This window comes from Ambystoma mexicanum, chromosome 5p (assembly GCF_040938575.1).
Source record: "Ambystoma mexicanum isolate Mex_15411 chromosome 5p, UKY_AmexF1_1, whole genome shotgun sequence".
Lineage (NCBI taxonomy): Eukaryota > Metazoa > Chordata > Amphibia > Caudata > Ambystomatidae > Ambystoma > Ambystoma mexicanum.
In genome coordinates, this window is record NC_090930.1 from 525,331,445 (window position 1) to 525,353,965 (window position 22,521).

Below are 22,521 nucleotides of genomic sequence, written 5' to 3' on the forward strand. Positions count from 1 at the left end.
GGTGGCTGATACCTTGTGTGGGGTGAGGGGGAGTTTGAAGGGGTGGGTGTAGAGATCTATATCCTTGATTGCTTCCTCGCTACAGCACGCCTACTTGTTTCTTACATTCCTCATAAATCCCAACCTTGTTGCCAATGTTGTGAACTGAAAGTCCAGGTTGTTTTATTATAGATCTGGGGTCTGCAACCTGTGGCTCTCCAGATGTTTTGGACAATGACTCCCATGATCCCAAACCATTGACTATGCTGGCCAGGGATGATGGGAGTTGTTGTCCAAAGCATCTGGTGAGGCAAAGTCTGCAGACCTCTGTTGTAGATAGCAACATGTTCCTGTTTCGATACCCCGCAGCTGTAGTCATCTCCTCCATCTCTGACATCTGAGACTCTCTGAACATTAACTCAAAACAATCGCCGACATTCTCCTGAGCTGTCAATGTCCTGTTGGGGCAAAGGGGCTGTGAGAATTTGAAAATCCAGTATCCCGGTGACGCGTTTTAGTAAGTGTTGTATGTATTGGTCACACTGTCACTGTTTGAATTTTTTTTTTTATGTAGAATGATAGGCATTTTGTGGTTATTGGTAGATATGTTCACATGTGGTTGTGCTATTGCAAATCTGCGTTTTAAAAAAAATAGACTTTCAAATACCTTTTGTATGAATTGAATAAAGACAAAATTACTGTTTGATACATTTGTGATGGATTGATTCCATTTTTGGTTGTCATTTATGCTCACATATGGAGGGGATTTAGTGTTTTACCCAGTGTAGTCCCCTCCATTTTAGCCAGGACCCTTTTTTTATATATATAAAAAAATCATACCCAGGCACCAACATTCTACCTGCACTCTTTGATGGCCAGCAGGACAAATGCAAACTTCCAGACCCAAGATACAGCAGCATGCATGTGTAGGCATGATGACAAGTGTTGAATTACAAGGCGATACGTAGTGGCAAAACAATGTATATGATATGATATGGCATTTATAACGCAAGTGTTTCAAGGCGCGATGAGGCAAGGGAGGGGAAACAGAGGGAAGGCAGAAACAGCGATCCTACTGGGCCAGGTGACATTTAGATTGCTCAAGTGCACGGGAGGGGAGAAGGGGAAAGGGTAGGGGGCAGTGCAGTGTATAGGATAACAATAAGTAAATAAATAAAAGTGCAGACATCGCGTGTCAAGTGCTAGTGGGGACAAGGGTTGCCAGGAGGGCAGTGCAGGTGTGCACTGGGCCCGAGATCGGAGGGTAGAAAGGTAACCAGTGCAGTTTCAGATTCAGCCAGGAGAGCAGCAGGGGAGAGGGGGACAGAAAGCAGAAGCAAAGAGGAAGTTTTTGAGGTGCCTCCGGAATAGGAGATGGTTCTCCTCAAGTTTTAGAGAGACAGGGAGGCTGTTCCAGAGGGAGGCCCCAGCAGTAGGAAGAGATCTACCACCAACTCACTGCTTGGAGAAGCGGCAAGCCCTGAGGGAGTTGGCGGCGGACGAACGAAGAGCTAGAGAAGGAAGATATTTAGGAAGAGAGATTTCAAGGTATTGAGGCCGCAGACCCCAGAAGATCTTATGGACAATGCAGAGGGTTTTGAACTTAATCCTCGCTGCCACTGGGAGCCAGTGCAGAGATTTCAGTCCTGGAGAGATACGATCCCTGGGCTTGATGCCAAGGACATGTCTCGCAGTCCTGTTTTGGAGGAGTTACAAAGGGCAGAGAGTAGAGGCAGGCAGATTTAGAAAAAGGCTGTTGCAGTAGTCGAGCCTAGAAAGAACCAGAGCTCTGTAGACAGTGAGCTTCTGGGAGAAGGAGAGGAAAGGAAGAATACCTCTGAGGAGGTATTGTTTTGCGCGGCTGCTTCTTGGAGCCAAAATTGTGGTGATCTGTATCTATGAAACAGACATTTCGGCGAAAAAATTGAGTGATAGTACAAACGTTGCTACAGTACTCTGTAAAGCACTTAATTGGCTTCTGTTATCCTCCAGATCATAGTGTGCCTGGTTTATATGGTTCAACTAAGGGGCATCAATTCAAACCTTGACCTCCGACCACAGACCTTAGCAAGTTTGGAATCTGTCTGTTACTATATGATTTAGAGGTGCAAGTAGTCAAATGAAAGCAGAGCACAGTGGAAATCCCACTAGCATTCTGGGTGCAAGGGTATGAAACACCTTTTTAATTAAGCATTCTTCAACAAATTGGAGCAATTAAAAAAAAAAAAATATGCATTTCAGAAAGCCTTTGATTCATCTTAACAATGTTAATTCGCTCCCATCACCTCTCTGAAGCTGTCTGTAGTTAAATGGCACGTTGCAAAAGAGAAGGGTTTTATGCATTACAGCATTAATCAAATTTGTGTTGTAAAGGATTCTATCCAAACGATACATTCCTTAGTTGCTTGTTGATTAAACTGTCTTTCTCTTCCATGTCTCTTCTCAGATAATGAAATTGGCAACTGTGCCTATAGGTGTTGTGGGGCTAGTATCTCTCCGGATATATGCAGCAAACCAAGAAAAAAAAGAAGAAAAGCACTTGTTACCAAGTCAGGTAAAATGTCATTGGCCTTTCACATTTAAATGATTGCAGCATGCCTTATCTTGAGAGGATTCCTACATCCTGTTAATACCTTTGTTTGTCTAATATGTACATTTAAGGCTCCTGGGATGGACTTTGCAGTTTGTGGAAAGGACCACAGATTTGCCGAAATACTGAAAAACATATAGAAACCAAGTTGTGTTGGGACCTCATTCCAGAGAATGAATGTGGCTATAGTGAGTATAGAGGAAGAATCAGAGAAGCGGAACCTGTGTTGGCCAGGCCAAGAACAACTAGTAACGTGCAGGCAGAGAATGAGGTGGCTGTGCCGGTAAGCAACAGCAGAGAATAGCCTAGACCAGGAGTCCTGCAAAACCTGCAGCAGGCTGGTTGCAGATTCACTTCCCAATGACATAATGTACCTAGCACTTCCTATGTGCTGTCCCCATGACCGAATTGGGATATTGCAACCTGAAGTGTGCTTGCTGGCTCTGCTGACTTGCCACACATGTGCCAAAAGCCCAATGGGTGCATCTCAAATGGGTTTCCTTGTTTGGCCAAAGTCCTTTCCAAGTGTCTCCTTTTTACTTGCCTTGTTTCATTCTGACCACCAGGCCCTCAGTATCCCTTGTCCTCTCCTAAACCCACTAAAGCCCAACAGATTGCTGGCAGAGGCAACCTGTGAATTGTCTGGACAGGGCAATGCAAATCTGTCGGGCTAGAACAGAGCAATTAGAATGGTCGGACACTGGGTGCTGTGGTGGTTTTTGTGGATCAAAATGGATACTAAGTAGTGTGCGTGAAACCCTTTGAAAATTATACCCCGTTCACTTCTCCCTTTTTTCCTCCTTTGAGTAGCAGAGGCAAACTCAGTAATGTAACAGTTTAAGGGAGTGGGCTTTCCAGGGAGACAGACTATTTGTACTCACCTTAGTAAAACTGGTCCTTATGAATAATTTTTTTAATTCCAAGACCGATACTTCCTACAAATATCGGGCACAAGTATGGGAGCCGCTATGGCTCCCACCTGCGCAAATGCGTATATATGTTCTATCTGGAGCATGACTACATCCTCTCCTCACCTCGCTGGATGAGACCTCTTTCAATGTACGTCGGATATATCGATGACGTGTTCGGAATCTGGACAGGTCCTACGGACGAATTGCAGGAATTCTTTGGGATGATGAACCTGATGCATCCCAGGATCAGATTTACCACTGAAACAAGCACTAGATCGGTAAACTTTCTAGATGTCGAGATCTATGTTCAGGGCAATTCCCTGGCAACCAAGATTTACACCAAACCGATGGATAGAAACAGCTTATTACTAGCAACAAGCTTTCATCCCAGATGTACGGTGGATAGCGTACCCCTGAGTCAATTCTTACGATACAGATGTAATATCGCAGACATTGAGGAATACAGGAGGCAATCCCAGACCCTTCAACGCAAATTCGGGGACCAAGGCTATAAACAGGATTTAGTAGCAAGTACTGCAAACAGAGTGGAAATGTTGGAGAGGGATTCTCTCCTGGTACCTAAACCAGTGAAACACCAAGAAACTTTGGTATATGTAACAACCCACTCAGTCCAGAGCCCCATCATCAAGAGGATCATTAAAAAATACTGGCTGATGCTACAAATGGACCCACAACTCCAGCCATTCTTTCGCCAGCTACCTACATTTGCATACCACAATAATAAGGCTCTATGCAACAGCTTGATCAAAGCAGAAATTGGAACAACTAAGAGAGAGGAGACACAGACGTTTAAAGGCACGCAACCGTGCCATGACTGTCAGCACTGCAATAACATCTTGCAGGGGAACAGTATACCACATCCTCACTCGGGTAAACCTCTATTACTGCGCCATTCGGCCACATGTGACTCTACCAATGTGGTGTTTGCATTAAAATGTCCCTGCGGCTTATATTATGTAGGGATTACCACAAGAAAAGCCAAAACTCGCTGGACTGAGCACAAGTCCAACATTCGGACAGGTAACCTGAAGTCAGCAGTAGCAATGCACTGTTTTGAAAATAGACACAGGATAGCTCAGCTGAAGTACGTCATTCTGGAACAGGTCAAAAAAGGCCCTAGGTGCGGCGATCTACACAGATAACTCCTACAGAGGGAAGTGGTGTGGATAGACTTGCTAGATTCTATACACCCAAGGGGCATGAATACAGAAGTGGATTTAATGTGTTTTTTCTAATTGATTGTCAACCTATGGATTGAATATTATTGATGTACTATTATTTGACATTACACAATTGTTAGGCCTTTATTAGCGGTGTCTGGTGGCACACTAAGAGGACTGTACCACAAACCACAACACCCCTCCAATGTGAGTGTATACCCTTGACAATTTAGTTATGACCTTCCGATGTTATTCATGTCTCTAATACTGACATTGACCTCTTTGCCACTGTCCTAGGGACTCGTACGCTATCTATGTATCGAGATTAAGGGTCTTTGGGGCACTTGTCCGGATCTTTTCCAGGATATATGCTCCTCTCCTCTCCCCTTTACTTTTGCCATCTTCTTAGGCACTTAATACTTCATACATACGAGGTTAGGGGTTCTTGGGGCACCCGACTGGATTTCATTCCAGACGAGTTGCTCCTCCCCCTGTCCCACCATGTTGCAGGCAGTAAGGTATGATTTTATACACCCCTTCTGCCCTATTTACCTTTCCCCTCGCCACCACTGCAGGCCACCACTCCTTCGTTATGTCCTATAGCGCCCCTATGGGCGTTCCTTACCTTTCTCCTTTTCCCCAGGACTAGGGACACTCATCTCTCTCCCAGTCTTTGGGCCACGTTTCACTCTCCACAATGCTCTTTAGTCCAACCGGGACTTTCTCCCAATCCACGACGACACCGGCACTCTTGTGGTTGGGGAACAAGGGTAGTGTTGCCTAGGCAATGCATCCCTCACTCGCCCACACCAAGATGGCCGCCGCCGCCGCCCAGGGGGACGCCGCACGCATGCAGGGGCGTCCTTGACAACTTATTTACTGCCGAGGGTCCGATCGAGTAGCGATTGGGACCCTAGTCTGTATCGAGCACTTGTACTGTGCATAAGGTGAGCGAATGCACTGTTGGCACTCCGTGATCTATCTGGATATGTCACTCTTACGCCTTGGATATCGTAGGGCTTGTGTAATTTGGCGGGATACACCGCGTACATTGATTCTTTTGCATTATGTCTGGCGTGGTCTGCGGATTAGCATACTTGACTCTTTTCATAGCCCAAATCCATCCCGCCTGTATTTTATTATTTATGGCTCTTGCCCCCTAATTTGATTCGAGATCCATTTTAACACAAACACTTTACCGGCCTTCCCGCGTGTATGTTGAAATACATGCAGCGTCCTTAGCGGCGTGCATAAGGATCGATATTGTCTTTTTTAAGTTTATTGGACCGACTGATGCGTGTTTGCGCCATAATGTATTAGACAGCTCCCTAGTTCTTTCACCATTGGACAATTGTTTACCCTCGGAGGTACTTCCTCCTTTTTTGTGCGTAGGCTACTGGCTAGTCTTTTTTCTTTCATGTTGTTTCCTACAGCTCAGAGCAACTCTGCTATCATCCCTACAGACCTCACTCCCTCCTCACCGACTTACAGTCGGGTAAGTGCTTTGCAAATTATTAAGCTCTTTTTCACTTATGCTACTAGGAGACACTTTCATTTTATTGTCCGAGTTTCTAAGAGGAGTTTTACCTCTAATATAGTCGTTTTCGGTATTTTGCAGGTCCAGTGCGGGCCATGGAGTTACTAGGAAATGGCAAGGTCGTCAGTTTCACATCTAGTATTACATTTACTGATACTTACCTGTTAGCATTTGTTTTGGAAACGCATATTGATGTGCATTGTTTTACATGATTTTTTAGACACATTGATGAAACAAGCTGTACAAAGCCTAGAAAGTTGAGTGCGCTCAAGCCCTGAATAAGGATTTTCTTATAATCCGAAACACGTCAGCAAACCCTGTTTACCATCTTTGGAGCGTATTAGGGGATTTTATCCCATGTGTTTTAATTTGTGTACCAACTATTTCCCGAAATATAACAGTGTACATGTGAATGCAACATTACTGTTTTCTTACTTTATTTAAATAGGACAATTTATTGTGGTGTAACATACATCTGTATGGAATGTTTTCTTTTGAATGTTTAATTTCAACTTGTGGATTCTCAAGGCAGTATGCCTCTGTAATTTTATGTAAATAGATTTGCTTTTTTGGAAAACAGACTTTTATGTGTGTTTTTGTCTACCCTTTGGGTTTCAAAGCACAGATACGAATAATCATAAGTAACTAACCTATTGTAGGCGATTAATCACCCATGAACCTTTACTGATTATAAGTTCTACTTACTATCTTATTTAATTTTTCTTTTGAATTCAGTCACATTTGTAGTGAAAGTGGGATACTTGCCCCTTAGGAGTGCACTAGAGGGGGCGCCGGTTAGCGATAACCGGCTTATGGTACTTTCCAATATATTGCCACATCACAGCAAAGCTGGCCCTGATTTTCTATACCTTCCAACTGCTATCCCGGATTCCAGGTATTGACTGCAGGCACCAGTGTCCTAGCTCTGCTTGCAGTCCTGCTTCGCATTGCATAGTTGTATTCCCCCCCTCTCCCCCCCTCTCATCCAGGCAACTAGAGCCAAGCACCTTCCTAAGTGCAGGCTCAATTGACTGTAGAAACTCACTTGTGAAACGCTGGATTGTGAAATTCGTCGAACTCGGTCTTACTGTCCTTGCTCCTCATGACTCTATTTCTTCTTCGTTTTCTTACCTTGGTTGGCTTCCTTTTCACTCCCAACTTAAATTTCATTTCCTCTGTCTCGTCTTTAAATCTCTCCATGACCTCGCTCCCCCTTATCTCTCCTCTCTTCTACACCCCTTCCCGCTCCCTTCGTTCTGCTGATCTCTTCCTTCTCGCCGTCCCACCTTACCCATGTGCCTTCTCCCGTTTCCGCTCTTTTCAGCTTTTAGCCCCCTGCACTGGAACTCCATACCTCTCTCTTTCTGCTCCATCCCCACCTTTTCCTCCTTTCGTGCTTCCTTGAAATCTCTCCTCCTCCATTCCCCACCCTGATACCCTATACTCCCCTCTCATTCTTCTCTCCCTTCCCCCCCTACTCTCCTATCCCCACCCACTGCTTTCCCCCTTACCCTTACCTCCCCCTCCTTACATCTTCACCCTCTTCCCCCTTGTTCCCCTCCTCCTTTCTCTTCCTCACCCCCTCCTTCCCTCACTTACCCTCATAGGTTAATTGCTCTACTTACTGTTTTATTTGCTTGATTCATGTTTTGTAAATTGCTTCTACTGTTATAAATTCCTATGTATTTTGTTGTTATAATGTACAGCGCTTTGTATTAAAGCGCTTTATACACACAATCAATACAAATACAAATACTGTGGCTATTGCTCCTGCCTTTCTCTGCTACTTATTTAAACTCCTGTGTGTGAGGGGAATGGAATTCCTTATTTCCAAACGCTGGGACCAGTGAGAAGATGTGCAATCTACAAAGGCCCCATTTCTGCACCCATTTGGTGGATATCCTGTTGTTGACAAGTAGAAAATAGCTAGATCAGAAGGAGTCTCCTAAAGCATGTGCCTCTGCATGGAGTCAGCAGGAGAATCTGGTGATGGGTAGATGTGCACACTGGTTACTGTAAGATGTAGGGTTCTATATACACATCGCGTCTGCTAAGTAACCATTGTTTCCTTACAGCATTCCTTTACTTCTTATAGTTCATGGAATGATAACCCTGATATTCACCAGCAATGTTACTACTGCACCACCAGCAAACCTACTGTTGGGTTAAACGGGGCAGATACATGTCCTTGCCCTATGCTATCTGGCGATGGAACTGGGCCAGGGACATTGGGATGCCCTTGGCTGCTGTCCACTGGCTACTTTGTAGAACACTTGGCACTTGGCCCAGTTAAAAAATGTATTCTATATTAGTGGGCAGACTAAACAAATATATTAGTCTCCTCCCTATTGGTGACTCCTGTAAGAATTGACTCACCCTAGGGAAGGCTCTTTTTGTCTAAAAGCAACAAGAAACAGTTGACCTACAGCTACTGTAGTGGACAATTGCCTTATTTGCAAAGATATGCCTTTTTCCTACATTTTATAGGGATAATCTTCGAAGCATTTTCCTCACACCGCTTAGTATCCATTTTGATCCACAAAACCTACTGTAGCACCTTGTTTCCGGCCATCCTTACTGCTCTGGCCTAGCTGATTTTTCGGGTTTGTTGCACGATAACGTGGGAGAAGCTCCTTGATTATCCCTGTGAGCATGATTTACTAACTGAGCATGAGGAACTCCGGCCTTCAATGTAAAAACCGATTTCTCCTTGCATCCGTGTTTTTGCTCTAGTCCTGAAATTCTGACCTGCTTTTGGAAAGGTAGGCCTTTATGAACAGAATCTGTCTTTGAGGTGGCATAAAGGTTATTATAAAAGCAATTTGCTTCACTTCTGTTGTGGCCATATTGAAAATATAAATCTAGTTGCATATTCTTTGGATTAACGTTCGTTTATATCTCTCCGGGCAAGTTGGGTATCCTGGTCAAATGATGGTGATCATACCTTGTATTCATTAGTGTGGGTATAGGAATGAGACATTTGCTTCTCCTTTCAAATTTAAGTTCTCAAGACACTTGATGCCTTGAGGGTAACCATGAAAGCTTTGTGTTGTGATGTTGCTTGGAAACATTCTGCCATGGGTCTAAGTGACCTAGATCTGGAACATGGCAGTTGGGAGGGTTCCAATGTTACAGTTGGAGTAATTTACATTGTCTAAGGGATACTATGCAGATGTGAAATAATGAGTCCATCTTTACTGTTTGGTGATGACTTGGTCATGTTGAGGGTGAGGGTGATGACAGCACTCTGAGAGTGTGTGTTCCATCACCGCGTTTCTCTGTCTGAGCCCTGTGCAGAAAATGCAAGCATCAAAGATGACTTGCTGATTAGAAGACCTGCCTTTCCTGACAGCATTGCTCGTTCATGCAAGAGCACCCCTGGAGATCCCACCAATGAACTTTGGTACCACACAGAATCTATGCTCCCATATCCAGGGAGCCATTCTTAAGACGTTCCTTCGCAAAACGGGGGCGCTGCAATGCCCTGGTGTGCAGAAGATGCGTCGGTGTGCTTTTTACGCACTGTGGTATTAATGTGGCTGTTAGCAGTGCAGCATGCACCATTTTCCCCATTACCTTTACTTGCACTTGCTCTCTGGCACTTGCACGAGTGATCTGCGTCACTCTAGGTATGCTAAGGCCCACCTCTAGCATCTTAAAAGAAGCATACCTGTGTATTCCAAGGGGAATAATGTGCAGGGCATATGCTACATCGGCATGCAGGGCAGTGTTTTGCGTCGTTTTGGCCCTATTGGGAAAACATTAATACTTGCGTCTCCCCAGCCCCTCTTGCAAAAACAAGTAATTGTACTCAGACTAGCAGAAAACACACACATTCATCATATGAAGTTATAAAATGGCTTGTTACAGGCCCTTTATTTATACCATGTAAATATATAGACACCAATAAACCTACACATTTCAACACACATATATAATGATAATGATATGTTATTTAGATGGCGCCTTTATCCAAAGCGCTTTACAGAGCACATATTTACATACAATATCACCCAACAAAAATTGGTACTCATTTATCGACCTCGCAAGGATGAAAGGCTGAGTTGGCCTTGCCGGGATTCGAACCTGCGACCTGGCAAAGAGATCACTGCATAAAACAGGGTCTGAAGCGGAGCATCCTCACTTTCATCGAGACTGCATCACCCAGGGTTTCAACATCCAACTAAATTTCTCCATATAATGCTCTCTCCTTTATGGGGGCATCCCTCCGCCCCTCCCAACTGCTCTCTGCTCTCGGCAGAAAAGCAGATCACAAGTCGAGGGGACAGGGGGGGGAAAATCCAGTGCCCCTCTCTTGCATGCATTCCCAGACTCCTTATCGTGCACCTGCAGTGCGCTCCGACTCCCTTTCTATATTCGTTCTTCAGTGGATAATACAATAACTATTCTCCGCAGTTAGCCCACTCGAATGCTGATTTCATGACCTTGCTCTGGTTTCCCTGCTACTTGCTCATTCTGTGAGGCCCACGGAAACGCAGACTTTATTACTGTAATTGGAGATGAGTGTTCAAAATGGCTGCGCATCGATTCCATGTTATTCTGGCTCGCATATTTCACACTAGCATTACAGGCAGTTACAGTGGCTGTTTTAGGAGAACTCTAGACTGCTCATGGTAGTGACTTGGATATTCAGCCTGCTCCCATTTGCTCACATCTAGTATCAATCCCAATTTGTGAGGCTGAGGGATATACAGCTGACTTCTCGGACCATCATCATTTCAGAGGATTTTGTTCAGTGCAAAGTAAGTGACTGAGGTTGCGCTTATCTGTTTCCTTGATGCTGTGCATTGCGGCAGTCTATTGGCACTATATAAACTGACATTCTGTTGCTGTCTAATGTCTTGTGCCGAACAATCACAATCAGGAAAATAAGTTAACTGAGGCGTAAGAGATGAGACTGGTGCTCAAATCTCTATTGCAGTGCAGAGACACATACCACCTACAAGCACACTATCAACATTTTGCACAAAATTGGGGAATTGGCTGCTTCCAGCATGGCACATAACCTTTATTTCTGGTAAAACCTGGGGCGTCTATGGTGAAGAAATGTAAGTTGCCAGGAACTGAGCTATTCTACTGCACAACATGAGTGCCAAGCGTCGCAACATCTGATTTTCTCCTGGAATGTACCACGGCAGACTGCTACCAAAAAGCCATAAACAAATGCAAAAAAAACAACATTTTGGGCTGAAGATGAATGTAGTGTTTTAGCAACATTAATTTTTGAATTAGGATCCGGGGGCATTAATGTGCCTGTGAATTAAAGCAACACCTGTGATTTGGGGGATTTGGTCTTCTCTTTTTAGGGTTCAACTTCTGCAGGTTACAAATAACACCAAGATCTAAGCACAACTGCGTGTCAAGTTCCACGTACTTGAAGTAAAAATACCCAAAGCATTGATGTTAGGAAGAATTCTCAGAAATGTGTTAATTGCCTTCTACTTAAGAGACCCCCAGCTCTTTTTGCTGGACTTTAGGCTTTTTAATTTCTAACCTGGAGAGAGTGAGACCTTTTTCCCACTATCTCATGTATTTTTCTGTGATTTGGACTCTGTGTTTCTTTAGAGTCTGACAAACTCCATAGGCGGCATCTTGACATTGTGACGAACAGCACCTTCTGTGCAGTGGCACAGGGAAGGGTCTTAGATTTCCCAAAAGTTTAAATACCTTATCTTGGAGAAACTACTGTTTCCAAGAGCAGTGAAATGTAATTGACTTTACTTACATTTTGTAACTTTCTAGACCCAGCACACACACTATCTTACAATAGGGTGCTGGGGAGGTTACTTAGTATCCCCTTTGTTTAGTTTCTCATGTAACCTTTTTATGTTACCCTTTCTACAATTAATGTCGGGTGGCAGTGGTTTACTTTTTCCTACCTTTGTGTGTTTTAACTGCGGGCTGCAATTGCAGCTGAAGTAAGACACCCATGGGTGCCCATTTTGTCAAAATAGCTTTGGTCTTCTTTTGTCGCCATTTCTTGTTGGAAAGGTCCTTCTTGAGATTTACTCTGTGCGCCAATCCAGGTTTGGTCCCTTTGTTCGTTTTGTCTTTGGCGGGATTCACTAGTGAAGCCTGCCTCTGGCTCCAGCTTGTCTATCAGGGCAGGAAGCGAGGGAGGTGCTCAAAACTCTCTGTGCTTAGTCTCCTTGGTTACAGGAATGCACCCAAGGGTGATTGGCTGGAGGTTCTGTCCTTGAAGGACAGCCACCCTGCTGAGTGATTGACAGCTAGGCTGCGAATGATTGGGAGAAACCTGCTTGGAAGGCAGAGTCGACCACTGGACGAAGGAATACGAAGAAGAACTTGGAAGAGACGCTTGCTGCAACTCCTGGACCGTTGGTTTGCCCGGTGAGGTCCTGTTGCATTGCTGAAGCTGCAAATTCGCCTCGAATAGAGAAGCCCTGCAACCGACGACTTCTCCCTTTGGGTTGGTGGGACCAATCAACCCCAAAGTGAACTCTTTTCGCCATCCTTTCGGAGCTTGCTGTACTTCCATTTCTGCTGCAGGAACCGCATTGCCAGGGAGAAGAACACCAGACCGAGTGCATCACTTTTAAGTCGACCCGAGCTCCAGGAAGATCCTTCGGACTCCGTTGAAGCAGGACTGACCAAGCTTGAGCCACCTCAACAGAGTGCTGGAACCCAGTTGCGAGTAAAGTCCATAGTGGTATCCAAGAACCCGCGTTGATGCTATTTGCAAGAGACGCGAGGAGCTGAAACCGCAAAGTGCCACTGATCAGGAGTTTGCCCATTGCTGCCACCGACCTTCCATTCATGGCCCAGGAACACAGAATCTGCAGACCTACACAGGAACAGAAGCCAGCTGGAAGCAGCTTTTCTTCTAACCAAAGGTACTGTAAAACTAAGAGGACTTACTGCTTGTCGTGTAGCCTTGCTAGCTCTCAGTTGAGACTTGTCTTGGTTGCCCTTGCAGAGTTCCTTACAGCCTCGCCACTCACAAGCCTCCCAGCTTGTGGCCCTTCAGTGATTACATTTCTACAAACTTTTCTAAAAACATTGTGCAAGACATTTACTTACCTACAAGAATATCTCCAGCTCTAGACTTTGCTCAACTGACATTGGCTGTCCTGGCTCCCTGAGACTCTTCTTACCTCTGACTTTGTGCTTTTGACTTTCCCTCAGGAAAGGGTTAATTTACTTTGCACTGGAGGCTTCAGAGAGTACTTACTAGTTCATGAATTATTTGTTAACCTTTTGTTTTATTCCCATATCTAACCTTTGCGCCAAACTCAGTATTGCTCTAAATTTAACAGTGATAAATCAATGTCCACTGTGTCCTAGCTATTTAAGTCGCCTGAGGGTCTAGGAGGTGTCTGTGTGCCATCCCAAATGGGTATCATCTGATTAAAGAAACGTGTGTTCTGAAGTATATTTTAAAGTGTTACATGTTTTGCTCCCTTCTGAAGAAGGCTTATTCAACTGACTGTTAAATACATTAATAATGGTTTAATCAAGAAACCTTGAGTATAAGTGTTTATTTGAATAACGGTCATTGTGAAACTCTGTGTTACAACCTTACAGCTCATATTGACCGCTCTTGAGATAAGCCTGGCTGCTCAGCCACTCTACAAAGCTGTGTAGTACAGACGTATACCAAAGGTTGGGTTACCTATTACCAGTAGGACAAGCTTGGTGTAGTCTCCCAAAGGGTACAGCATACAATGTTGCCTAACAATGGAGCACACTGAAAATTGTCAGATAAAGTTGACTAAGCAAAAGCCTGCAGGCGGTTGGTGCATGGTGTAAGAGTAGATGCAGGTAATGTGGGATGTTTTTACCCATGCATCCGAGCCCTACCAAAAAAAACTGTGCATTACTGGCATTGAAAACATCATGATGGCCAGAGCTTCCCAGAAAATGCACAGGGAAATGCATGAAGAATAGGCTGCCACCCATTTTTGCCGATGTTATGGGCACAGAAGGGCACTGCCTAAAACCACCATGGGCTACCCACACAGTAGCCTGAAACCATAGGGAATGGCAATGCTGATTGCCAAAAGCAACCTAGAACTGTGGGGAATTCATTTTCTTAAATCCCAAAAATGGTTGCATTACCAGTACTCACCACTATCAGAAAGCCGGCCTTTTAAAACAACACCAGACATTTGTGTAAAACTGAATAAATGAACCCAAAGCAGGCCAAAGAAAGACTTACTAAGAGGTGGATACAATGTAAAGTTATATTCTGAAGTGACTTGAAGGTTTATAACAAGACTGGCTGAGCTCTGCAGGTCTGCAGCGGCTTAAACTGAAACTGGATTTAAAATTACCAAAAATCGAAATGTGTAAATAAACTGAGGGACAGACTTGTGACTGCCACATAGTTTGTCACTGTTAAAATGTCATAGTTTTGAACTTAGAATCAGCATTCCAGCTGCATGTGTAAAAATTGTTAGTTTTATTTGAATGCAGAAAACTGGGTAACTAAAAGTGACAGTAGCTGGGGCCTGGCATAAGGAACTGGATTCTGCCCGACAACTTCCCCCCAATTGGATTGAAACTGGATCCACAGCAGTTCTCAGGCCTGGCTGTATTCTGATGGGAGGTTACCCCTCTCTGATTGAATTACCAAGGGACTGCTAGAGACTAAACAAAGGACCCAGGCAGAGGGTTTATTGGGGGGAGGCCATAAATGGCTTCCTCTTGAACAATGGGCCTTCCAGGGCCCAGGCAGATGGTTTATTAGGGGGGCTGTAAAATAGCTTCCTCTTGGCAGAAGCTGGGAGGGGCAGGGTCTCTGAGCTTGGCAGAAACTGGATAAACTGGTTTCTCCACCATGTGACCTGGGAAGACACACCCCTGTTGGCCAGAATATGATTTTAAGAAAGATGTATAACTCATGGTGCGGACTTGTCAAAATTATTTAAATGATACCATAATTCTTGTGATTTTTCTGTGCACGTTTTAAGACGCGTTGGGAATTTGTGTGATGTTCTGGGGCAAAACCCTGCTATTTATGTATACTACAGACTCTGTGTTTAAGCTAGAGACATGGGAATTTACTGGAGTATGTATGGACAGGCCGTGTATATGTGTATAATTTTTAATGAAAAACCAATATTGCAAAACCAGTTAAAAAACGCAAAATGTTGCCGTTTCTGAATGCAAGCTCTTAGAAACATCAGAGTTTGAACAGAGTATACCTCATGTGATACGTGATGGGTGCATGTAATTTCAAACCACTGTGTATCTATGAAATATGTCTTTAGGTCAAATATAGATTTGTGGGCAAACTGACCAGGGGAGGATCCTCTGACCCATAAAACCTACAGCATCACCATGACCCACATTTCCTTCCCCAATCAAAGAAGTGCGGAAAGCTTGACCAATGGGCAGTTGAAAGAGGGGCTGGCTAGTGATGCTGCACACACACCCACTTTCAAAAGACATAAAAAGAGCCACTGGAAGCTAGAGAGGACAGTCAAATCCAGTTGCTGTAACGCGCTCTGCCGGACCATACAACATCCAGAAGATACCAGATTCAACACTTAGACTTTAAAACTCCAAAGAACTTGATTCAGAACTCAAAGCAAGTGCCTAAACCCACAAACTGAGAACTCTTCTCAGCAGGCCTCAGCATCCATCTAGCAGCATCCAGGAGCCGTGCAGATCAGCGCTGGGTCCAGAGAAAGCTGTGCAGAAAGATCCAGAAGCAGTGCTGTACCCAGAGAAAGCAGAGCAGTATCCAGAACCAGAGGCCAGAGATCCAGAGTGACCCAGACCGCTGTTAGCAGAACCAGAGAGCTGACCCAGATCACTGTGAAGTGCAGAGACCAGAACCGGAGTCCAGTCCAAAACCTGACCAGATCCGTGGGGAGGCCTATTTCAAAATATATTGTGGGTACCTAGCAGAACTGTGCAGAACCAATCTCTTAGTTAAAATAATATAATTCAATCTATTTTAATCTAACCAGAACTGCCTCCTAACTGTCACCTGTAATTTGCAAAGCTGTCACCTGTCATTTTCTAGCTGCAAGCTGTAACCTGTCGCTTTGAACTTTTAAAATTTCAAATCCGAAAAACTACCTTTATTTAATCATCCATATCTCTGGAACCGTTTGGGCTAGGAACTTGGGTTAACTTTCCTCTGAAAGCTTAGCATCTCAGCTTTTCAACAAGCTTAGACTTGCTACTCCTTATACTTTTGCCGTAATCATGATTCACGCATTCGCAAATGTTGCCGCGATTCGCGATTTGGTTAAAAATCCAGCCACGTGTGAAAACAGCAGCTTCCTTTGCCAAAAATTCGTTTAACCTGCTAGTTACTCCTAGATCCTTGCTAAAGTGAGCCTGAACTCATCCCAAGTATATTTCACTCACCCTGAAACTCCTAAAGGGAATTAAAACCATTTTCAGCATATTCCTCACTTCATTGCCAGCACATATAAAAGCATTTTGGGCCTGTGTTTCAAACTTCCGTAGTCTAAGCTTGCTGGGGTGAACTGAATTACATTTGATTGCATTTCTAAGAACTGTGTGCTCTCCTCTTCATTAACTTACATTGCATAAGGGGGGGAGTGGATTGCCAGAGAAAAGTGATTACATTGTTTTGTTGAAATCATATTGAGTATTTTCTGTATTGCATTTTCATTCAACATTGCATCCATCTGAAACTAGATAAAGCATTCTCTACCACCTTATTCTTCTGTTCCTATTCCCAAGCGTGCTACCTCATCCTTTATACTACTCCTGGGTAATCAAACCAGTTTATTAGTAGAACATTACCCATTGTTGTTAACTGCTCATGTTCTGAAGTGTGATATTAATTATTAATTTATTGTAAAGTGTGATATATATATATATATATTGTTTACATTGTCAAATAAACCGTTTAAACTTGCAACACAGAACTACTTCTTGGCTCAGTGGGGTCAGGGGGGGTTCCAAGAGAGGGGAGTTATATAGGGGTAGTCATCCAGAACTCATGAACTGGACATAAAGATATATCAATAAGGGTTTCCATTCAGTATCCCAGACTAGGCATTGACTTAGCTGTAGTGCTGGATTGAATCCTCTTACAAATTGGGGGCTCGAGCCGGACGTTTGGGTTAGATCTATCACTTGTGTAGATTAATACAGTGTGCCAGCTGACCAGATACACATATCCGGTCGGATCACCACACTGTGTTACGCTGTAAAGCACTCCTCAAAGGAACGCTCTAAGGAAAAGGTCTGTTTTGCAAAAATAAAATACAAACTTCTCTAAGTCAGGAAGGAACACAAATTCCAGAATGACGACCTTGGTAGATATGAAAATAGCCAGAGAGCACTTCTTACATAAGCTATTTGTGAGAGGTGAGTGGACTCATCAGGACCAGACGGTCTGGTTGCAGGCAATCGCACCCCAGATCACTGAAACAGGGTCAGATATATGGAGAGACCAGGGTCCCTTACATGTGGCCCTGAGTGAACTATATATGTCCCCTAAGGCCAAGCATGAGCACAACAAGATTGCCAGGGTAGCGGCATATTTATATTTACATATGGGAGCCATGCAGGACAAATGTGCTGAAGGCCAAGATCTGGCGAGTAGGCAACTGCTGGCATTACAGAAGTCCCAATCTGATCTGGACTCTTCTGAGCAGAGGCTGCAGAGGAGCCAGGAGTCAAAAAATTATAGTAGGCAGTATATCATTAAAATAAAAGAGGACATGGATATACTGCAACAGGAAAAGACAGACCAGTATACCAGAATTCTGGCCTTCCAGAAGGAACGCCAAGACAGTTTGGACTCCCTACTGCAGAGCCAGAAAAAGCTGGAGCAACAGATCAATTTCAACAGGGCATGCACAGAGCGGGTAGCCACCCTGCAAATCCAACTAGACAGAGAGAAAGAGGAGAGCAATAAACTGATCCTGAAAGACCTGGATACCCAGGCAGAGTTTGATCAGGAGCGCCAGAAAGCTGGTGCCTTCCAAAGGCAAAGGGACCTGACGGCACAGATGCAGATTCTTAGTCAGGAAAGGGACACCTTAGGCCAGGAAGTCTGCCACTTAAAAAGAAAAATGGAAGAAAATCACCTGGCCCACCAGGGACTGGGTGACCTCCAAAAAGAACACCAGGACTTGCTAGTGCACACCAGGAGGGTGGAGGAGGCTCTGGCAAGAAAGGAGCAGGCCAGTAGGGAAGGGACTCAGGAGGTAACCCTCCTGCAGCAAAGACTGGCCCAGTACTCCAGGACCAATCAGGAGGCACAGAGAGAAAATGAGGCTCTCTGTCAGCACAATGATAGGCTCCAGCAACAGGTAGCGATGCAGGAGAGACTGATAGTCGAGTAAGGCCTTAACTGAGGAACTGAAAGCGCAGGCTCTTGCAGTGCAACAGGGAGCAGGGGCGGATAGAGACCAGGTTCGCTGGGAGAGGGAGACTCCTGAGCATAACCTCAGGAGCCCTAGTACCAGAGGCCTTTATCTCTCTCAGTCCCTGGACTCTGCCACCCCCATGTCCCCTGGCGCACATGAGCACCGGGCCACAGGGATGGCAGATTACTATCCAGCCAGAAGCATGGGGCTCATAGGCCGGCCAGTACCTCCCAGGAATGGATGGGCGGGCATCCGGGTATGGGCACCCAAGCACAGTGCAATTTAGCGGGGAACCCCAGGAGAATAGGCCCATTAAGGGCATCCTGAAAACTTCTGCCCAGTTAGGTCAGTGGGGGGGGTACCCATCAAATCCTGGCAGCAAGGAGGAATCTGAAGACTCCTCTGAACGGCGCAGGACACAGGAGACCAGGTCCCCACATTCTGTCAGCCATTCCCAGGCTCGCAGAATCCGGGAAAACCTGGAAGATCAGACAGGAACCTCTGGGAGCAGTGCCTCTGAGTCAGAGGATGAATGGACCAGGGTTACCCGAACCAAAAAGGCCAATAAGGCAAAAAGGGCCTTGCTTAAGGACCCATTGAAACAGATTAAGGCAATCAGGAGTGTCATCACGCCTTATCATAAGAACGCCAAGTACTCTGTTTGGGAACACTTGGAGCTCTATGAGCAAATGATGGAGACTTTTCATTTGAAAGACAGCCAAAGCTGTATCCAATATGTAAAGTGGACATTCTCCCCAGAGTACTCCAGTTTCTTTCGGGGCTGGAGGACCAAAATCATTCAAGGTGGTCCACCTAAAGGGCGGCCATATTAAAACATTTTTCTGTTCACAGAAATCCCCAAGAGGCTCGCAAGGCAGCCTACAATTTGCAATGTGGGGAGGATCAGGCCCCACAAGAATTAGTGCAAGAACTGAAACGTGCCTTTGCGCAGACCACCAGAAGGGTGCGCACAGACAGCAGAGAATTTGTCAATACATTTTTCCATGCCTTGCCCAAATACATCATGACCCAGCTCGTGAGAGATTTTCACGAGAAAAGATATTTAGACTGGGTCATTGAACAGGCTACCCGGATCTATGAGGTGCAGAAGCCCATAGAAAATAAAAATAATGCGCCCAAAAACCCCAAAACCAACAGCACCCCTGCTGCTGCCAAGGTGGCAGAGGTAAAGGTTGCCCCCGTTTTAGACTTGGAGATGGGGGGCCTAAAAACCTGCACCTAATAATCCTAAGCCCAGAAATCCCTCGGGCCAGTCACAGACATGGAGTCGAGGAGGTAGTCCCACAAATGGGGTCCCCCGCTCCCCTGACTATGTAAGTCCCCGCTACAAGGGAAACCGACCAATTCTGGGTTATGTGTGGACTCCTCCAGCCCAAGGGGGGGGGATCCAGCCAAGCACCTGACCCGGGGAACTTCCCTCCTAACTTCCCCCAGGAGGGCAGAAATTCTCCAAATCCTGGGCATAACTTTTTCCCCAGATATCCACCCAATTGCCAGCCCCAAAATCATCCATCCTTTTTTCCCCAATTCCCTGAGCCCAGACAACCTAATCCGGGAGAGGGGAGGCCAAGGGTGGAGGGGTACCAAAATCTTCCCAACCAGGGGTACTACCAGAGAAGGGATAGCTACCCTTCCCGGGATCAGCCCAGGGGAGAAAATAGAGCCCCGTATCAGCCTGAGCGGGTTTCACAACTTGAGCGCCAGGTCCATAATATGGCACGAGATCTGGGTCACATACTGAGGGCTCAACAGAACCCTCAGATCAGCATGCCACCACAGAATGCCTCAAACTCGGGACCTGGTGCTCCAGAACAATGACGGGGGCAGCACCCCGATAACCCACCGGTTCCCAGGGAGGAGGCACAAGGGGAAGGGGGGTGTAAAGCCTTGGAGGAAGCTTCCTTCCCAACTTGTAAACAGACCTTGGAAAACCAGGAACCGGAAACAAAATCTCCTACCCCTGAAAGCCTGCCTCCCAAGGAGCAGAGGGGGGGTAGGAGAAACAAAGGACCCACACAGACCCACTTTGTGGAGGAGGTACAGGTCTTCCAATTTGAGGGAGAGGGATCCTCAGAAGATCCTGGGAAAACGATCTTCTCCTTCAGAGATGGGGGGAACTCCTCCCAAAGAAAAATGGGTCCCAAGGGATGTCAATTCAGACTGGGGAGATATGGAGACTGAGCTACTGTCAGATCCTCACTCCTCTTGACAGGCGCAGAAGCAGCACAAACGCCTCCCTTCCCATTGGGTTTTGGCACCTGGGAAATAGACACCACAGGCCTCCGCAACCCTCTGGGGAAAGAGGGTTAGGGTCCGTGGAGTGGATAGGTAGAGGGAGTTCAGGATGACCGGAAAGAGGTTTAGGAATGAACAGTGGATGGGTTGGGGGGAAATTGGGGTAACGTACTCCTCGACTCCTGTGCCGATCTTGCAGGTATTCAGTTGAGATACACCGCCCTCTCATACATGCACATCTAGTACCACATATTCAGATTATTTCTTGGAAGGCTTTTGTATTGGAGCCTCTAACCAATGATCACCTTGTGCTCTGGTGTCACTTTTGTAATGCTTGCCCAAGATATCATAAAAGATGTGCAATCACAAGTACCCCACATTTACCCCATGTGTAGGCAACAAACAATAACATGCAAACAAGTGCTAAACACTTAGCTCTGGCTTCGAGGTCCTTGGGCCTTTCTGTGTTGATGGGCTGTGAAACTTCTCATCTGGTCCGATGCAACTACAGGCTGTGAACAGTAAAACAAAGTCAATGCACGTGCGTGCGAAAAGTCGTTCCTTTAGAACGTTCCCTGCGGGATTGCAAGATTGTTAATTAGTGCGGTTACTTCACCGCCTAGCCCACTCCAACTTGGGGTTAGTAATCATGCTCTGCATGCAACTAGTAATCGAGTTTCCTGTGCTTCAATTCAGCCTACGAACTTAGATCCTGCCGCGCGTAGCGCGACTCACTCAGCGCGTCTCACTCCGACAGAAGTTAAACGTGTACTTAGCTTTTTCTTGTACGCGGGGCCGGGGATGTGGCAGGCGGGCGGTGCCCCGTGTAGGCGTGCCTCCTGGAGCTCGGGAAGAACCCGTCCTCTCTCGCCGGAGACCAGGATTGCGAGCGGAGCTCCCTGGGCGCGGCTCATGCATGCGCAGTTGTGCGCGTGGGATCCGATTGCTCCCAGCAGGTCTGTGAAGCACACGGCCTGCTGGGAGATGTAGTTTCCGGGCGGTTCTCCATCCCTGGGCCTTCTTTCTGAAAAAAGGATGGAGAACTCGCCTGGAGAAGCTGCTGGCACAACCCCAGGCCTCCTTAACTCCTCCCAGGCCCCCCACAACTCTACCAATGACTCCAGCCCTGACAGTACTCCCCCTCCCTCCAGCAGGCCCTGGTTTAGCGGGATTTAACAGATGAAACTGGCGGAGGAGTCGAGGAGCATGAATGTTACCTGCGGGCTCCCAAGAGCGATCTTCTGGGCCGTACCCTTTCCAGTCCACCAAATACCAAAGGGACCCCTGTCTTCGGCGTGAATCCAGGATATTGAGCACTTCATATTCTGGGACGCCATCTATTAGAATAGGCAAGGGTTTTTTGGATTTTATGGAGGCTGGGGCTGGTTTTATCAGAGAGATGTGAAACACGGGGTGTATCTTCATGGATGAGGGTAGGGTTAGTTTCACTGCCACAGGACCCACCAAAGCCTCGATTGGGAACGGACCAATGTGGTGTGGGCAGAACTTGCGAGACCCTCGTAAATGCAAATTGCGCGCAGAAAGCCACACCCGGTCCCCCACCTGATATTGTGGACCTGGTCTTCTTTTCTTGTCTGCATGACGTTTATAAGTCGCTTTGGCGAGATTCAGGTTGTGTTGTGCGATTCGCCAAATGTTCTCCAACTGTTTCTGCCTCTCACAGACTGCTGGTACTTCGGGTATTAATTCCAGAGGCACA

The 22,521-nt window shown here is 45.8% G+C and overlaps 1 protein-coding gene across 3 annotated transcripts in view; it reads left to right on the forward strand.

Annotated features, from left to right (window-relative positions):
* Positions 1-22,521, forward strand: part of APOOL (apolipoprotein O like) — a 464,407-nt gene that overhangs the window by 88,694 nt on the left and 353,192 nt on the right. For all 3 annotated transcript variants that reach the window (XM_069612925.1, XM_069612926.1, XM_069612927.1), the window contains one exon: positions 2,426-2,533. In XM_069612925.1, the coding sequence (XP_069469026.1) occupies positions 2,429-2,533 (105 nt within the window). In that variant the 5' untranslated portion in view covers positions 2,426-2,428. The remainder of the gene's footprint in view (positions 1-2,425; positions 2,534-22,521) is intronic.